The sequence below is a fragment of the Copidosoma floridanum genome, unplaced genomic scaffold (genome assembly GCF_036245765.1).
Source record: "Copidosoma floridanum isolate Cflo_tuat_1 unplaced genomic scaffold, Cflo_Japanese_pri ptg000007l, whole genome shotgun sequence".
In the NCBI taxonomy this organism is placed as follows: Eukaryota; Metazoa; Arthropoda; class Insecta; order Hymenoptera; family Encyrtidae; genus Copidosoma; species Copidosoma floridanum.
Genome location: NW_028321884.1, coordinates 2,424,141 through 2,442,500, shown reverse-complemented (window position 1 = coordinate 2,442,500; position 18,360 = coordinate 2,424,141). Strand labels below are relative to the sequence as shown.

Sequence of the window (18,360 nt, the reverse complement as noted above, 5' to 3'; positions counted from 1 at the left end):
GAGTATTTCAAGCCCGTGCGATGTGTATTATTGAGGTTTCGGCGCGGTACCCCCGTTTTATCCGACTTCCGTTTTCAATTAGCGGCTCTAGCTGATCGCGCACTGATCGCTATCTCACCGCTCGATTACCAGTCGTATATGTGTGTGCGGGTGTCACATCCCACCCCCTCCAACTGTACGTGTATACGTCCGATGGGGAGGGAAATCAAAAAAACACAAACTCCCCCTTCTTTTTTTTTCATGTCAATTTATAATTCCCTAGCCGTGACAAATTGACGCGTACTTGACTCGGATGGAGCGCTTGTGTATGGGAATCGAGTTGGGCCGTGGGCGTTTTCTCAATCGTTGAAAGGGCACTCGGGGGAAAAGGAAGTGGCTCCATCGGGGGATAAAGTTTTCTTCTTTTTTTTTTTTTTTTTTTTTTTTCATTCAAGGCAGGCGTAAGGAACTTTGGGGGACTATATTAGGAAGGAGCAGTGATTTCTCGTGGAATTAGCTGCAGTTACACTCATTCGGGGCGAACTAATTTATTTTTGTTACAACCCAATAAAGCGGTGATGCAAGTTTATACTTATACGCAATTGTGAATACACACGGATAGGCGGTGTTCACCCCTCCCTCTGCTCGTAGAGTTGGCGGGCGCTAATTCAAAAAGTTTCGTCCAATGCAAATATATACTCGAGAGAATGGGGCACATGTGGAAGCAAACAAGAAGTACGAACCCCCGCAGGGGGCGATCAGTTTTGAACTTTGGTTTATCAAAATGGTACGGCTGTGATTGAAATATAACTGCCAAGAGTGCGTGCACGACTTTTTTGGAGGGTAAAAAAAAAACAAACAAACAAACAAAGATGTAGCTTGTAGACTATGAGTGAAAAAATAAAGCAAAGCGGGATGAGGTTGCGGGGTTAAGCCGCCCCGGAGTGGTTGTAATAACAGAGTCGGATGAGAATCAATGCAACGGGGCTCTGAAAGAAGGAAAAAGCAGAGAGCGCGCGTGTATGTATATGGGTAACAGGGGCTCGGGGGGGGAGGGGGGGGGGAGAGTTGAGATAACGGGCCGCAGTAGTCCCAGTGGACGTGCACGATTGTACGTATGGAGGGATAAGGGCGGCGAAGCTCGGCAGAGCAGAGTCGGTGTGCAAGTACCTATATGCATCCTATACTATAGGAAACTCGTTGAAAACTCGAATTGGCGAGTTAGGTGGAGGGCAAAGCTCGCGAGGGAAGTTAGACAATCCATATACCTACGGGGGGAGGGGGGGGCGTAATCGCATTACGGAATTTGGAGGAATATAGGGGGTTGGGGGGGAGGAATTGAAAATTCCCGTTTCGAACGTTTGAGTAGCACATCATCGTTCGTCGGTGACGACAAAATAAATTGTGTACGCGCGAGTGTGTGTGTGTGTGTGGGTGCACGTTTTATTTTATTCCACTCCCGTGGCTCTTTTTTCTAAACGTCAATAACTCTTTTTTTTTTTTTCGTTTTTGATGTTCATCGGGCGTAGTAGGTGTATACATCGTGATCGGCAAAAATTTGTGAGTTTCAAGCTTTTGAATTGGAGTTTTTCCCGCCTCCCATTCAGTGTGTGCTCAGTACCGGAGGGAATTTCCTACCACAGGTGTATGCGGGAACAAAATTCCATATTCGAACAGTTCGCCTCGAATTTTTTTTTTTTTTTTTTTTTTTTCATTCGGCAGTACGCGATCGATGTCTGTATTTTACACTTTTGGTTTCTGTCGTTTTTTTTCCGTGGGTTTGGATCAATCGTATTTGTTGCTTCAGTGCTCCAATGAAAATACGATCGCTATTCCGAGCTATTACAATTGGCAAACAGATAAATTTGAAGAAAAAAAAATATATTTGGACATATAGCACGATCAATGTGTCTAGACCGAAAGTATATTATCGTATGACGCTGCGTTTTAATACTCGTAGATTCATTTTACTGTAAGGATCAACATACAAGTATAAAATATTTTTTTTTTTTTTACATAAAAACATAAGACGCCCTCGTCCTTTGGTACATTCGAAGAGAAAAGGGGGGCACGATAAGCAGCTGACGAAACACCCCCCCAAGACACGCAAGTCGATAATGCGTCTCCTCTCCTCCTGCATTAAGTGCGCGTTTGACATGATTTTAAAAGCAAAGGCCGACGACGAGCATGAAAAATTCAGCAGCAGCTCTCCCTTGAACATACATACGCTCTCGTATGCGCCCACACGCGCGGCTCCGCAAGAACGAGACTCGCCTGCAAGGAGAGGCTGTAACACTATTGCGCTCAAAAGAAAAAAGAAAAAAAAAGTTCACGTTTCATCTCGAAGATGCGCGCATTCGCCACGCATCCCGTAAAAATGTATTATTAATGAAAAATCTACGCGTGTGTTTCAGGTGACAAAATGGCGGCGATCCTGCGGCGCAAAACGTCGACCGGTTCGCGGCTCGAGATCGGCCGGTGCTCGCTACCGGTGCTCCTCTTCCTCCAGGCGCTGGCCCTCGGCTACGGACTCCGATAAGCCCCGCTGCACACACGCTCGACTACAACAAAATTCACTCGCACGCAGCAGCGGGAGCAAGAGATATATATCATATTAAAAATAAACAAGAAAACACGTGTCTCAGCAATGGAAAAAAAATAAAAATAAAAATAAAGAATATAAATATATTATGTATAAAATGCGCCCGCGGACTGGACGGGGATTAAGGACTTTCAACCAAAAACACACGCTCACACGCGCACCGTTACACCCATTAACCGACACAACACGTTATATATTATACACTACACACACACACTCTTACAAGTGAAACAACAAATGTCCACGCCATTAAAAAATTACGTCGTTTAGAAAAACAAAATGATATAAAATTAAACAAAAAAAAAAAAAAAAAAAGGATAAATAATTGAAAGGAGATGATCGTTATATTGTCATATTATTTCATCAGTATAACTATGTATATTTGCGTTACTCGCGTTTTTATCGCAAAAAGTAAAAAGTAAAAAAAGAAAAACAAAAAGAAAAACACCCTACGAACGTACAGGATGTAATGTGTATAAAAAATGAAAAAAAATAAATAAATAACCGAGGGAAAAATAAAAAGTTATAACAACAACGTATTAGGCGAAGGTTGGTGGCATGTGTAAAAAAAAAAAAAAAAACGAAGAAACAAGGAAAAAGAGTCAGCAACGTCAGCGGAACTCGCGAGTTATTACGCTCGCACAGTGGGCTCGTGTATACATGTACGCAACCTACATCGCGCGAAAATAGAGAAAGAAGAGAGACTACCTCTTTTTTTTTTTTTTTTTCCGGGGACGCAAACGCAGCTGTATGTGCGAGAGTGCTTTGGTATACATACATAGACAGCTCTATCGGTCCTCCCCCTCCGTATATAACATTGTTTCACGCGCGTGGTATCAAATGTATCGTGTACCTGTATCATTCTGGGGAGCCGCGTGATCCGGCTGATGCGAATAAACGTATGCACCGGGCAAAAATCGGCAAACGGTTGGAAAATAAATATAGGTTCATTCAACTTTGGGTATGTATATACGTATACACGCGAGCTCGTGGATATGGGGTGATCGAGGCACGCGTACACGGGACATTGGGGATTCACTCGCGATTAGCAAATCGGTCGCGATTCACTCGGCGCTGCGGAATTGACAAAACTGCCTCAGTTGCCAGGGAGAGGGCGGGGACGCTCGTCCTTTTATTTATCGGAGAAGAAAAAAGAAGAGAAGAAAAGCATCGCTAAATCGACGCTCCTCCGCCGATCGGCTGTTACGAGTCATTATGCGCGCCCTACCCCGATTTATGTAAATATTCGCAATCGCCCTCGTTTATCCCATTGTGTACGTATACCCATACCTATCGCGTATAGTGGTGTTTTCTGTATGGGTATATATATTTATATGAATGAGGCGGAAGGAAATCGGGCGAGCCATCCCTTTCTCTTATTGATTCGTTGGGGGAACGAGGAGGTCGGGAATGAACAAGAGGAGACGAATGGCCGTCGAATCTGCTGCTCGTCTCGTGTTTATTTATTCACGCCTCCTCTTTTCTCGGGGCTATATCCTTTAAATTAGCACCACCGAGGGTTGGGTGGGGGGTGGGGAGGACTCTCGTAAGCTATTCATCGCTCGGGAATCAACTGGAATCGGGTATATTTTTCTTACCGATCGACTCGCCGAGGACTCGTTTCTAGTGATGTACACACAGCTACAGCGCGACCATGTACATCGACTTGTGTCTCCCTCCTCCTCCCCTATCGTGTACTTTTATACGATTTCGCGAAACGTGATTGTTTCCAACAAAACGACGCTTGTGCTTGGCTGCGAGAGCGAGCGGGTGACTTTTAACTTTAACCGGTATATCCTTTATGCATGTATACAACTTGCTTCCCATTTCGATTTCGTATCGGAGATCGACTGATTCATGTTACGTTGCTCGTTTTTGACTGAGATCTTTAAATGATTTTGCACAGATTTATTTAGTTTGGTACTACTCTGTGGATCGGAGCACCAAAAGATATCGGGTTTTCGATTAATATGATACTATAAACTAATTATTATTATTATTATTATATACAATGGTAAATCGCGTAAATGAAATATTATTTATCAGCCAGCGACTGCCCAAAAGTATTTACTTTTCGTGTGTTCAGGTGTTTCCAGAAAAACCGTAACGATAAGACTAAACTTGATGATTATTGTACTACTTACTATTGTACTTTTGAAACAGTACTACTTTTCTTTGCAATCGGTAACGAAGTAAGTCCAAGCAAAAAGCTGGACTCTCCGGCGCAAAAACTTCCTGAATCCGCAATGCTCGGGAGCTCGGACTTGATTTTAATTCATCGACCGAAGCGCGGAGTGAAGGGGTGCGGGGGGGGGAGAGACAAGAGCCCGCCTAATGATCAAAAAGAGAGATCTCCTCGCGTCGAGTCGGTGAAACGCGGGAAAAAAAAGTTTGTTTTTGTTTTCTCTCTGCAATCGGTGTTTAATGCAATAAAAAAAAAAAAAAAAAATGGGGCAGGGGTTCTTTCTTGCGTCGATGCACAGTTGCCAGAGTCGCCACTTTTACATACCGAGTCAAGGAGGAGGGATTGCGCCAATAATGAGACAAGCACCCCCGCGCGCTCTCGTAAATTACTTTCGCGCTAATTAGGACTCCGCTGTGTGATGTACGCTCCTCGGCTTATCGAACTTTTACTCCCTTCCTCGATCATTTTTCCCTTGTTTTTCCGCGGTTCGCCGGTAAGTGGGGGAAAATCATTACGCCCGTTCAAGAGCTCTCGCGCAAGTGTACGTGAGTCGCAAATACACAGCGAAGCTGGAAAAAGTTATGCCTTTGGGGGCTGAGAATAAAAAAGTTACGCTCTTGTCTCGAGAGAATCATAGGGTTTCCGTACACGACTGTTTTTTTTTTTTTTTTTTGTTTTTTTTTTGTTGTACTTAGTTATTTTTATTTGAAACGTACAGGTGCTGCATGTGCGAGCCGAATAATGGAAAAGACGCGTAATTCAACTACTGCCGCCATAGTATTGTATATAATCGGATTGGATTACCAACGTGTGACTTCATCTCGCGTGGAAATTACCTTCGGTATCGGAATAACGAGAATTTTAACGAAATACATTTAACGCGTACACCTACAAGCCGAGTCAGCCAAGGAGACCGGATACGAGTGCCATTTCGAGAAAAAGGTCCATCGCGCGTTTCGCACAATTGAAGTGGGAGGAGCGAGGTAATTTTGGAAAAAGAGAAAAAAGAAAACACTCAGCCGCGCGCTAATAAAAGTCAAAGAGGGCGAACATAACGAAGCGAGGGCTAACGCCCACCGAGAGCCGGCTCTCCTCGGAGGCTTATCGCAAAAACGGCCGAAGAAGAGCCGGGGCTGCTATGCTTTTTACGGCTCCATTAGAGCTAGATCCGGGGGACTCGGTAGTGAAAGGAAAAGAAAAAAAAAAAAAAAATAGCCAAGAGAGGAGAGAATAAATAACGAAGGTGCAAGAAGACGCGCCGCGGAAGTCGTGTAGATATAATGAATCGCAGCGAGCGACAGAGGGCCCCGTAATGAGCTCGAAATGAAAACTGCTCTCGAGAGTGCGTGCACTCCTCCCCTCTTTTTCTTTCGCGTCGGGCGCGAGCGATTGTTCAAATTAATTGCAAGTATACTTTACGTGTATAACTGCATCTGTTGGAGAGTGTGCCCCACACCCCGATGCAGTGATGACTCTACGTGTGTTATTAACTCTACCTCCCGTGTCGCAAAAGGGTGGGAAAAAAGGGTTGTTTTTTTTCCAACTCGGCGTCCCTTTGGATTGCTTTGACGAAAAATTTCAATCGCGGTGCTAATGCGCTCGACCTCGTATATATATATATATACACAACTCCCCGCGAGAGCCCTCCCCCGCTCCTATTTTTTTTTCTTTTTCTTTTCACATTGCTCGACTACCTGCAGCTTTGCCGCGGATAAATTCAATCCGATGAAATTGATTTTGAAAGTATCCTGCCGCGGTTACCAGCGCGCTCTCTGTTTCTAGTTTTTTTTTTTTTTTTTTTCCCCGCGAGTGGGTATATGCATTTGTGTGTTTGGGTACGAGCGCATACAGCATGTGTGCATGGGATTGAAAAGGAGTGTGTAACCCAGTTGGGGAAGTAGCGGAGTACAAATTGGCCGAGGCAAGTCGCGTGTGGACTCATTAGTCGAGAGACATTTCTTGTCGAAAGAGAAAAGAGGAGGAATAAAAAAAAGTGACATGTCACAGGCGCCGTCGTCATTGAAAAAAAAAAAAAAAAAAAAAAAAAAGAAAAAAAAAAAGATATGATAAATTAAAATGAATAATAGCGTAGGAGAGTGAGAAGGGAGAGTGTGTGTCGATGTAGGTGTGAGTGAGAGAAGGTCGTATAATATATTTTTTCTTCTTTTCTTCGTTTTTCCATGTTTAAAAATAATAAGGTGTAATGATGGTGAAAGATGAAAAAAAAATTAATAAATAAATAAATCGATTACGCACTAAAGTGCAATGTATGCAAATGTCTTTTTTTAGGGAGAGTTTTTTCTATTTATTACGTATAAATATGTATTTCAGCCGATAAATTACTGCGAATCAAAAAAAAAATAAATAAATAAATGAAGGGAAAAAAGAGCTGCGACGGTTCATTTGACTATGATATAATTATAAGAAGATAATATACGAGAGTCGTGAGAAAATGGTGGGGCCGAAAAAAGGAGGAGAGCGAGGGAGAGGAGAGATGATTATAAGAGAATATAAATGTGCGCGCAGCAGTTCACGAACGCTTGGAAAAAGGGAAAAGTCGTGGGGGGAAATTTGTGAAAAATTTAATATACGAAGAATAATTATTGTCATTACCGGAGACTTCGTGCTTTGCTGCGTGCACGACTTTATATAGGCTATTCGTAGGGTCTGTTAATATTAAGATTAAGAACGATAAATATACGATTAAATTATGGTGGAATTTCAGGAAAAAAAAAAAAAAAATACCAAAGGATTCAAATGATACTTGCATCTTCAAGAATTTCTCAGTATATGTCTGCAATCATGTATTATATTAGTATGGAATGATCCGATTCAATAAAAATTATGCGAAATAAATTGTTTTCATTTTCATTACTCGCCAGCCCTAAATGCTGATCTTTTTTTTTTTTTTTTCTTTATTCATGTTACTCTCATTAAGTATTTTTATTTTTTTTTTTTTAGTTTTTAAGAAGGATAATTTTTTTAGCAATAAATTCGAAAAAGTCGTAGTAAAAATTCCAAATTTTTTTTTTTATTGATTCTATCAATAAAAACATTAATCATATGTATACAAGGTTATCATTACATACATATGTATATATATATATTTTTTTTTACATATCTATGATCTCATTTACATAATAATATAAAGAGCTGTAAATTGATAAACATAACAGATAAAAAGATTTTGACTGTATATAAGGAGATTCTAAACTTGTGAGCGTATTCAGTTGTCGCAATGATGCTTTTATTGTATTATGCAAAGATTATCAAATATGTTTTGTAAAAAAGAGATGTTTAGTAATCAAAAAATCTATATCTCAAAGCTTTTTACAGCTTTATAAATCAACGTAGAAAAGTTCATTCACTCCTTAGTACAATCATTCGGCATACCTAATTATCTTATATTTTCATTTAGCGCGCTAATGCAGCTTGGAATAACAAAAAATATAATATATTACAATAGAATAATAAATGTAGTTTTATAAATACATTATTATTTGCATTAGTTAGTCTTCAAGTAGTCTTGATAATTTTAAAAGTTATTTTATTCCGAATCACTCATCTCTAAGTGCCGTTAAACACTTTTTTATCAATTCTGCGTGAGCCTAAATTGGAACAAGTATAAATTTTAATTAAATATTTCACTCAATGCTTTAATGACTATTTTAAATATCACGTACATACCTTTGCGTGTTTTATTTCCAATTCCGTCAAGTCGATGAGATTTTTTTTAAAGGCAGCCACTCGTCTTGTTTTAAAATCAAGAAGTTCTGAAGGAAATTGAGTTTATAAGAATATACCAGTAATAAAATTTATGGATAATGCGAAAAGCCTCAAGTACCTTCTTTTCCTTTCAACGACATCTGTTCGAATTTTGTGCACGCTTCGGTTTGTGCTTGCTCTGCCTGGAATATCAAGTGCGTAATATTGATGAATGAAAAAAATGGTAATTTTTGGAACATCCTATAGACATTCAAGAGGCAAAAACTCCATTTATAAGCATGTAACATCCATCGTGCATTATTAAGTAACTGCATGCTGCATGGACACAAAATAATTATTTACAGTGCAAAAATTAAAACACAATTAAAGATACGAGACAAAAAGTAAAATCATATAAGCTCTAAGGGTAAGGAAAATTAATCTTTGCACTTGATAACAATAAATAAACGTTTCATATAAGAAAAAGACACACCTCTGATACTTCCAGTGCCTTTAGGAGCAAGAAAAGTTGGATTAGTCGTCAAAATCATGTGTTTGTTTGTTTAATTAAAGTTCACCAAAGAAAGAAGTAAGCAACACAAACTTTAGTTATTTTAATTTACGAATTATCAAAATTTACGAGTAGTATTTTTAGAAATATTCTACTGTAGTATTAGAATTAAAATATTTTTCAGTAGTTTAGCACCATTTGAAATAAAAATTAAGTGGATACTCACTGCATGTACATCCTTATTTTTGGCACGTGCTTTTTCCAAAGCTCTGTTTGCTGTTTCATAGGTATGCAACGCTTTTAACCTTCGAATCAATAGCCTCTTTCCAGCCGCTGTGTCTCTCATATAATAGCGTAAGGTATCGGAAAGTTTCAGGTCCTCATCCGACGCCACACGCCCTTCCACTTTCTACGAAAAATAATTCAATTGTTAAAAACTTACCACAGCACAAATTTAAAAGTTTGGATAAACGTCATAGTTACCCGGATCTTTTCAAATGTCTCGGAAATTTTCGTTAATAATTTTTCAAGCTTTCCCGTGTCTGTTGTGGCTAATTGTAAAAGTATAGCTGAGACTTTGATGTACGAATCGGCGACGTCTTTGTGCTTTACGGTTTGGCGGTCAGCGCGACTCGTGGCGTCTTTCAAGTTTTGATGGTATTGTGTAAGGAATGCTATTTCTTGATCAAAAAAGTCATTGACGTCTTTGACAGTTGCAGACAGGTAATACTCGTCTTTGGTCTTTGAAAACGATTTCATCAATCCACCAAACATCTCCATTTTGTTTTTACCTACAAAACCAATTTGTTATGAGCATACATAAAAAAAAAAAATTAACTATTTTTAATAAAACATCAAAAGCATGAACCAACCTCTTACACAAAGATCTTGATCATACTCTAGAAAAACTCTAAGATTGTGGTCATTCTGGAACACTGGGTGGTGTGCAAGGCGAGTCAAGAACATTTCATGCATGGCAACAGTTTTTTTGAAAGTTGCCAGATACTCTCTGTAAGTACACATCACTATGAATAACACATTAAAAAAAAAAAAGATGAAATCAATGAAATATTTATCACTTACGCTTCCAACTCCTGTTTCATCTTCATGAACTCTTCCCTCGTCATACTACCTTCACCCTCTCCGAGCTTTTGTAATTTTTCTCTAGAAGCATCAAAGTCTGGCCTTGGAGGACAGGGTGGAATCTAAAAGTATCCCAAAGCCATGAAGTTTTTCTAACTTCAAAGGCACATGCAATGGCAATGGCAAAACGAAACGTAATGAAAAAAACGTACAATATAACCAGCGTACTCCTCGTTCTCTTCGAATCGGTCGTGCAGCCAGACAAACTCCTCGTGCTGCCTGACGACGAAGAACTCGGCCTTTTGGAAGGCAGGTAACGACGTTTTCGTGTGCACCGTAAACTTAACTTTGTCCTTTTCACTGAGGGCATCCGAGATATCAACCTGCAGTGGCTTTTCGTTGTGCTCCAGCGACGATTCATTAGAAATACTCTGCAAATAAATTTCACATCACAATCTCCAGCCGTTGGTTAAAAAACGATAAGAGGGAGAAACACCCAACATTCGCGAGTGTGGACTGCACATAATATGAAAAGAGAGACGCACGCATTTATGGCAAAATGCACACGTCACAAGAGAACAATACATTATGACTGGACTGGAGTGATAATGATAATCGTATAGGGTCGGGTGGTGAAGAGGAAAGAAATGATAAGCAAAAAGGCGTAAACTCTATAAATGCACAGTAAGTACTTAGTAAACAATGAAGGTATACCTTCTTGGCCGGGCCGTTGTTGATGATGTCGTTGGTCTCGCAGATTCCGTCCTGCAACATCATACACAGAATCCCTTCAGATACAAACCACCAAAGATGAAATAGGGGAGGAAACCCGAGAGCATACAAGGCAAAATATGAGAAGAGTGGCGTCTCTACACGAGTCAAGTAGACTTTATCACATTATACACAAGCAAATGATATCAAAGAGTAATAAGAGATAAAAAAGAACAAATAAACAAGCAAGCAACCGGCTGCCATCTGAAAATGATAACAGGTTCCACCTACCATCATGGCGTCTGTGTGTCGTCGGCGGTCGCCTCTTGAGCGTCCTCCTCCTTCGTTGATCCTATTTATTTATTTTTCTCTTCCACTCTGGCCTACCGACCTTTTTCACCACTGTTCCCGTGCTCCGTTAATTACCCTCGCTATTACCTCCAGCTCTCATACTCTCTTCTCTTCCGCAATGCCGCAGTGGGTAGATATATATGAGGTTGTATATGCGACTGCACTTCGTGTAACCGTCCGGAGCAATAATAATAAGTTGACAGCGCTTTTTGCTGCGCTGCTCCTTACGCCCAACTTAACCTGTGTCAACGATGACAACACAATAATAACAATGCGGATATACATATATATATATTGTATACTTTAGGAGTACACCGCTTTGCTTTTTATTTACTTACTTGCTCAGTTGATGCTCTCCGTTTTAATTTGTCTCTCTTTTTCTCGTCTTTATTGTTTATCTGCTTCTGCTCTAGGTGTAAGTATATAGTATATAGATTCTATTTACTACCACTCAGCAACTCAGCATCCATGTATACTTAGTATATAGATGATACGTCACCAATAGTACAGCATCCCTCATCTTGATGATGAATATAATTATACATCATTCAAATTATAATAAGAGTATGAGTAAGTTTTTTCCTTCTCTCACTCTCTGTAATTTAATACTTAATTTCAAAACAAAATTAAAAGAGTTAAAAATAATTTAAAACGGTCGGAATGAAGAATTTGTTGTAAAATAATTAAGATCGCTTGATTTTAAATTAAATTTTTTATTCATTCATGTTATTTATAGTATATGTATATGTATATATATGTAGGATTAGAGTTTAACAGCAGATGTTTAAGTGGGTTTTACTTTGAAATTTCAGCAAAACAGAGATCTTGCCAATAAGCATTTTTTACTTTCTATAAAGCAATTGGACTGTAAATTTTACAAAGAATGTTCTTCATATTTAATGTACAAACATACGAAATATATTCCATCAATCCTATTCTGCATGGTGTGTCTTTAAGAATATTGGTATCCCCTGTAAATTACACCCTTTTGGCGTTTTTTCAAAGCTTTATGAAAATAATAATTTAAAAAGTCGGTCTTTTAGTAGCTACTAGACATTATTATGATTATTTATAATATATGTTTATTATTGTATGAATTCAAGTATACATTTGGTTATAATTTCGTCATATTTCATAAAAACAATTTCATTTTATCTGACTAGTAATTATTTCACAGATAAGTAGATGATTGAAATAACTGGTCTACTATCGTCTGTTTGATGAAAAAAATTTTCCTATGATCTTAACATTTGTAATTTTACCTATTTGTATACTTATATATACTGCGAATCAATGTGTACAAAGTATTGGCTGTGGTATTTCCCTCAATGGAGGATCACCAAATTTTAATCGTGATTATGTAAAAAGAAATCATCATGACCAATTCGACTTTTCCATTTTTTTTTTTATTTTTTTTTTTTTATTTGAAATCAAAGTCACGTTCATCACAATCACTTCAATTTATTTTTTACACGTGTTAATCATCGCGTCAAAAAAGCGCCAGGAATAGCGTCGACTAAAATCCTTAAATCTAACAAACGAATCAAGTAAACACTTGAGAAATTCTCAATTAGGTGTAGACAATGTCATTTTTGACGCCCTTTGAGCGATGTATAACTTCAACACAGTTAATGGAATATTTTTTTTTTTTTTTTTTTTCATACTTAGTTCATTTTGGTGTAGCAATAATACGTACAAGTACATTGAAGTTGTGTAAGTTTAATGAGCATAAATCAACACTCCTGCTTCAAAGTATGATATTACCTTGAAAAAAAACTATCAGTGCAAGTCGTCTTTAAGAAAAAAAAGATTTAAAAAATAAAATATCAGCGAGAGGAACATAGTTCATTGTTTTTAACGTGTAGAATTACAATAAAATCCACACATAACGTAAATATTTCTCAGATAATTGTACAATTTTTTCTCCTGCTTCTCAGAAGTCACCAAAAACATGAAAATGAGATTTTCGATGGTGTTTATAAAAATTTGTAACGGCTTTGTTCATCGGAGGTGCATCATGATATAGAACAATTTGCCTTACAATAATTATATAAACCTATCCGTTGTGTTATCATTAAATAGTAATAATAATAAGAATATAAATACACTGCCCTCATCACTTGTTATCTAAAGATTGAGAAAAAAAATAAATAAATAAAAAAACAATCAAATGTAGGCGCTTTCCTGTAGTGAAAACAAAGAGCAGGAATGAGATAGTCAGTTCAAATTGTTGAGGGGTGAATCGGTGGACACCTGAGACCCATCCCCTAGCAGCATCCACCGCCTTGTGCACTGCCCTGACCACCAGTTCCTGCTATACCACCAGTACTGGTTGGGGAATGTGAAGGTCCAATCTTGATTCCATTAGCCTTTAAAGATTTGTTAATTCACCATTAAAACGACCATAAATTATGAATGCATGGACGAGTCAAAAATAAAATAATCCAAGAACCTCATTGTTAATGTCAAATACACCCTCCTGGATTTTCTCATAAATCTCCTTGGCTGTGTTTATGAAAGCCTCCTCGACATTAGCCGCAGTCTTTGCACTGGTTTCCATGAAGACCAGTCCATGCTCCTTGGCAAAAGCCTCGCCCTCTTCTCTCTTGACTTCCCTTCTGGCGTCAAGATCGCTTTTGTTGCCAATCAGCATAATGACCATGTTGGAATTCGAGTGCTGTCTTGCATCCTCTAACCACGTGGTCAAATGATTGAAGGTTTCCCTGCGAGTGATGTCGTAAACGAGCAGGGCGCCAGCTGCTCCTCTGTAGTAGGACCGAGTAATTGACCGGAATGCTTCCTGTCCAGCCTGTTTACCACATGGATTTCATACATGAACGAGAAACTCATTTCGTAAAACAGGAAAAGGCTATCAAAAAAAGTGAAAATATAATCACAGTATCCCAAATCTGAAGCTTGATCTGTTTGCCGTCGATGGTGATCATGCGAGCTCCGAATTCTACCCCAATGGTGAGGTCGTGCACTGGCTGGAATCGTTTGTCTGTGAATTGCAGCAAAAGACACGACTTTCCAACACCTATTGCGCGAATGAACAAATAAATAAAAACATCATTAGCAATCCTCCACATACACTACAATAAAAAAGCTCTCTCGGAAACTGTCGCAAAAGTAAACAAAGCGTTTATATACAACAAAGAAAAAAATAGTGACATGAATAACTCTTTTGGAGCAGAAATATACAGATATCGAGCAATGAGTATTTATTAACATTGAGGATAAAATCTGCGAGCTCCATTCTCGCGAGATTGCGAATAAATTAATGCAGAATCTCGGGTGTGCATATATTGCATTCATCTTGGTAAGACGAGCCACTCGCGATAATGCGTCACGGATTACTTAGTGCGGAGATGATCATCATCATCTAGTCTTGCTGAATGACAACGTAAGAAAAGGAAACTGCTCGAGTGAATAAGTCAATGGGTTTATGGAACTGTCAAAAGGCATAATGTTTGTGAAGAAAAGTACCTATAGTTAGAATGCGCGTTTACACAAAATAAAACGTAGAGTTCTAAGCGTAGTAGTCGAGGCGTCAACACTAGGTACTTAATGCTCGAGATCACCATAGCCTAACAAAGGCTCAACTCACCCGTGTCCCCGATGATGATGTACTTGAACAGGTAGGCGTACGACATTTTCGCATAGACAAATATCCCAACAAACGATGAGCACTGTACACACCACACACAAAAACACACACTCGCTCGCGCTGCTCTTCGACCCTCTGATCTGATTTGATGGTGCTCTTCTTGGCTATTATAGGCCCTGCTTTTGCTTTGCTAATACTTTGGGCGATGCGAAGCTGCAGCAAGATAATAGTAATAAAAAGGCAAGAAAGAGAGAGCAAAACAAAATTTTGCTTATCGCCTTCTGCTGCTGATGATGTGCTCTCGGGGCTCTTTATTTCTCTTTCTTCTTCTCTCTCTCTCTCTGATTGGTGACGTCACCCACGAGCGAACAGATGGCTGAGCTTCGGCTCTCTTCGGTTGTCTTCGCCGTTGTAACGATCTGCCCGCGAATTTTTGACAGATTTTAAATTATTGAGAGAAGGTGTGTGAAGGTCTACACTAAATGCGGCTAACTTTTGAGAATTTTAAGTATAGAAATTTATTTGCATATTCATAACGAGTAACAATGATCTTTTTTTTTTCAGTCGACGTAACTGTCGAGTTTACTTAAAGTATCAGTCTTCTTTTTCGTGGATACCAAAAGGATATTTCTCGGTGAGACTCGCGAGTCAAATTCTGCCTTCAGGGAGGGCGATAAATTCAATTCCGACAGGTATAAAAATCTATCAAACAATACCAGACTCTCCACCAGCGGAGCTATGAATAATCTCAACGAAGCAAAGATCAAAACCCTCTTCCATTGCTCCAAAAAGCTTTTCACAACGTCGCTTTCTACATCGGCTTTTGTTGGCTGATGTTGCACATCTAAATTTGCTGTGACGCTGCTGCAGTATCTGCAAAAGAAATTTAAATTCTTTCAAACTTACCGATTCAACGTAGAAACGATTTTAATCAGACTTAGAAGACCTACTCTCTAAAAGTGGTGTCCAGCTTGATTTTGGTGCTTTTCAGCTGCGCGTGTCTTAAACTAGGATTTTTCTCAATAAGAAGGCACTCCAACACAGCGCGGTACGCGTGAACCTGTAATGTCAATAAAATGACGATTAAAAACAAATCTTATATACGTTTCACAGGGACGAATATTGGTTTTCTCGCTTACTTTTAAATCGCTGTAGTCGCTCGCCTTCAACTTATCACAGTGTTTTTCAATAGCATGGCAGGCCACTTCCATAGCAGCATACGATAACTCGTAATTGTTGTTCTCCAGTAAGTATTGGCTCATTGGGTACCCCCTATCGGTGTTGTCGCTAAAATTAAAACTAAACTTGAAAGTATTTGAAAAATTAAACACTCTTAGGTATTTTAAACTAGCCTACCCCGTGGTCAACTTCATATAGCAACAGCCAACTATGCATATGAACCTGGCTTTTTCTTCCGATGCATAAAACTTGAGAAGTGTAGCGGCCAAGTCACCACAGGGGTGTAGACCAATCAAACCGAAGCCACTATTATCATGGAATTTCTCCACAAAAATTCCAGACAACTGATTTGCCAATTGTTTCCTGGCAGCTCGAGTCACTCCTACTAGGAGGGACACATGCTGGGGCTTCTTTTCGCTAAAATCCGACACATGCTTCGTAATTGACACCTTAAGCTGTTCATCCCATTTCCTAAGCAGTCGAGAAACGCAAAATATGAATTAACGTGAAAAAAATTTCAATTAGATACTCCGTACGTTCTACATACCTCGCGGTTTCCAACAACGACTCGTTTTGCTCAACACAGATGACACACAGTTGATGCCCATAAGCCAGTGCCCTCGCCAAATGACCCATACCCGCTCCGATGTCGACGATGCACTTGCAGCCCGCCGCATTAGCGCACTTAGCGGCTATCTGAAAATATAATTTGCAAAAGTGAAATCTGCACGTATACATAATTATATAGTATACTCTGATCATTATCACCTGTGACAAGACGTCGATTTCGTATCTTTTTTTCTTCTTCACGTGCTTGGTGAACAAATTGGCGAATTGTCCTAGAACACCGGCTTTCTTTTCGTCGTCAGTGACCAACTCGTTAACAAAACGCGTGTCATCCGACGAGCATTTGAATTTGGAAGGCCCTTTGTGGTCCCTGGGTATCTCTACGCTCTCTATAAACGCCCTGAGGGCCAGCAACGAAAGTGGCCAGACGAGTTTGCTGGATCGAAAAAATTTATTAGTGTTGCGTAAAAATTAAGAAGCATAATCAGCGTATTGAGGACGACTTACCTCCCTGACTCTTTTAGCATCCAATTTCCCAATTCCTCCGGGCTTGCTCCGTCCAAAAAGTTTGTCCAACATTTTGGGACTTTCTGCCACACGTTGTCTTGGAAGAAATCCTACAATCGGACGAAAACTGATTTCAAATCAATAAAGAATAATATATTCGATCGAAATTCGAAATTGTAGCCCACGCGTCATGTTGTGTGTGTGTTCTACAAGAGATGGCGCACCTATGATTGTAAACAATGGCAATTATGGCAAGAACAAAAAAAGAGGAGACCGAGAAATCATTTAAAGGAAACGCGGGCATACTATATATTTAAGTTAAACGAGTACCACAAGTACATTTTTATCTCATTCCACATCTCATGAATATTATTTAACGTAAGAGACTCTTTAAAAGGTTTCCTCGCACAAGATACACATATTTTTTTCCGCAGTAGTTATACAATACAGTTGTTAGATGAGAGAAAAGTAATGGTACCACGACGTAAGCGTCCAGCATCCAGCCGTAGATCTCCAAAACGCGCGTTATCCGATCGATCGTACTGCGAATTTCGGAGCACACGCGACAGCTGCACCACGTGCCAATCTCGCGCGCGGCCATTTTCGGACAGCTGTTTCGGCTTGCGCGCGCCAATCACACCTCCCCATTTGAAATTCAATTCCATTTGAAACCAAATAATCTTCTATTGAAATTACCTTTTGGAGATAACAGATTTTCGAGAAGACCCATCAGCAAAATAGTGCAGGTCGCGCGCTACAATTTTTCTGATCTCGATACTCGGGAGTAGAAAGAAGAAGAAAAAAAAAAAAAAAAAGGTTCGTGGAAAGAAAGTTTTGCAAAGAACATATACTTTTTAGGCAGAACGAGCGAGTGAAACAAAACGTCGTGCATATATATACCTGCAACGTAATTGACAAGTCGAAAAGCCGCTCCGCGAGGGAGCAGACAATGGCTAATTGCAGCATTTCGAGCGACCGGACCACCAAGGAGTATACACGTACTATCATCCTCGGCGTGCATCTCCCGTGAAAAGTTTAATCTTCGAGCGAAAAATTGCAAGGTAAAAAAGCGAGCTCTCTGTCGGAAAACTTCTTAATTGCAAGTCTATACCGTCTTACATATATCGTATACAGAGAGTTCGCTGGCCGCTGTCCACGATGAAACGCTGCACGAGAGGGCATAAAAAAAAAACCAGCAGAGCCCGCGTATATACCCTATCGATTGCTATATGATGGTACACACTCTCTGACGTACAAAATAATTATAGTATCCCATGTACGATGTACTTATTATATACTTGTGCACCTATACCCTAGTCATTTTTTTTAAACACAGCAAACGATTGTACACACATATATATATATATACTTTC

At 39.4% G+C, this 18,360-nt stretch overlaps 4 protein-coding genes across 5 annotated transcripts in view; 1 reads left to right on the top strand and 3 right to left on the bottom strand.

Moving 5' to 3' along the window:
* The window catches only part of dpr12 (defective proboscis extension response 12), a 114,375-nt gene extending 111,733 nt beyond the window's left edge, over positions 1 to 2,642 (top strand). Inside the window, exon 7 of the mRNA XM_014348729.3 lies at positions 2,394 to 2,642. Coding sequence (XP_014204215.2) covers positions 2,394 to 2,518 — 125 coding nt within the window. The 3' untranslated portion in view covers positions 2,519 to 2,642. The remainder of the gene's footprint in view (positions 1 to 2,393) is intronic.
* Positions 2,643 to 7,901: 5,259 nt separating this feature from the next.
* Positions 7,902 to 10,839, bottom strand: Snx6 (sorting nexin 6). 2 transcript variants are annotated; one of them, XM_014351382.2, is made up of 10 exons: positions 10,780 to 10,839; positions 10,278 to 10,496; positions 10,066 to 10,187; positions 9,855 to 9,991; positions 9,466 to 9,773; positions 9,209 to 9,391; positions 8,965 to 8,982; positions 8,611 to 8,674; positions 8,454 to 8,539; positions 7,902 to 8,374 (listed from the first exon to the last, which is right to left on the bottom strand). In XM_014351382.2, exons 1-10 carry the CDS (start codon positions 10,837 to 10,839, stop codon positions 8,324 to 8,326), a joined length of 1,248 nt encoding a protein of 415 aa, XP_014206868.1. In that variant the 3' UTR covers positions 7,902 to 8,323. The 2 variants fall into 2 exon arrangements, with proteins under 2 accessions (XP_014206868.1, XP_089444703.1); XM_089588577.1 differs by lacking the exon at positions 8,965 to 8,982.
* A 1,344-nt stretch (positions 10,840 to 12,183) lies between these two features.
* On the bottom strand, positions 12,184 to 15,038 carry Rab2 (RAS oncogene family member Rab2). Its single transcript, XM_014349545.2, has 4 exons — positions 14,735 to 15,038; positions 14,025 to 14,164; positions 13,580 to 13,936; positions 12,184 to 13,496 (listed from the first exon to the last, which is right to left on the bottom strand). Exons 1-4 carry the CDS (start codon positions 14,778 to 14,780, stop codon positions 13,395 to 13,397), a joined length of 645 nt encoding a protein of 214 aa, XP_014205031.1. The 5' UTR covers positions 14,781 to 15,038; the 3' UTR covers positions 12,184 to 13,394.
* A 256-nt stretch (positions 15,039 to 15,294) lies between these two features.
* On the bottom strand, positions 15,295 to 17,588 carry LOC106636338 (methyltransferase-like protein 25B). The gene is made up of 8 exons (XM_014348718.2): positions 17,466 to 17,588; positions 16,988 to 17,097; positions 16,682 to 16,916; positions 16,461 to 16,609; positions 16,091 to 16,384; positions 15,874 to 16,021; positions 15,685 to 15,794; positions 15,295 to 15,607 (listed from the first exon to the last, which is right to left on the bottom strand). Exons 1-8 carry the CDS (start codon positions 17,586 to 17,588, stop codon positions 15,295 to 15,297), a joined length of 1,482 nt encoding a protein of 493 aa, XP_014204204.2.
* Positions 17,589 to 18,360: the final 772 nt, after the last annotated feature.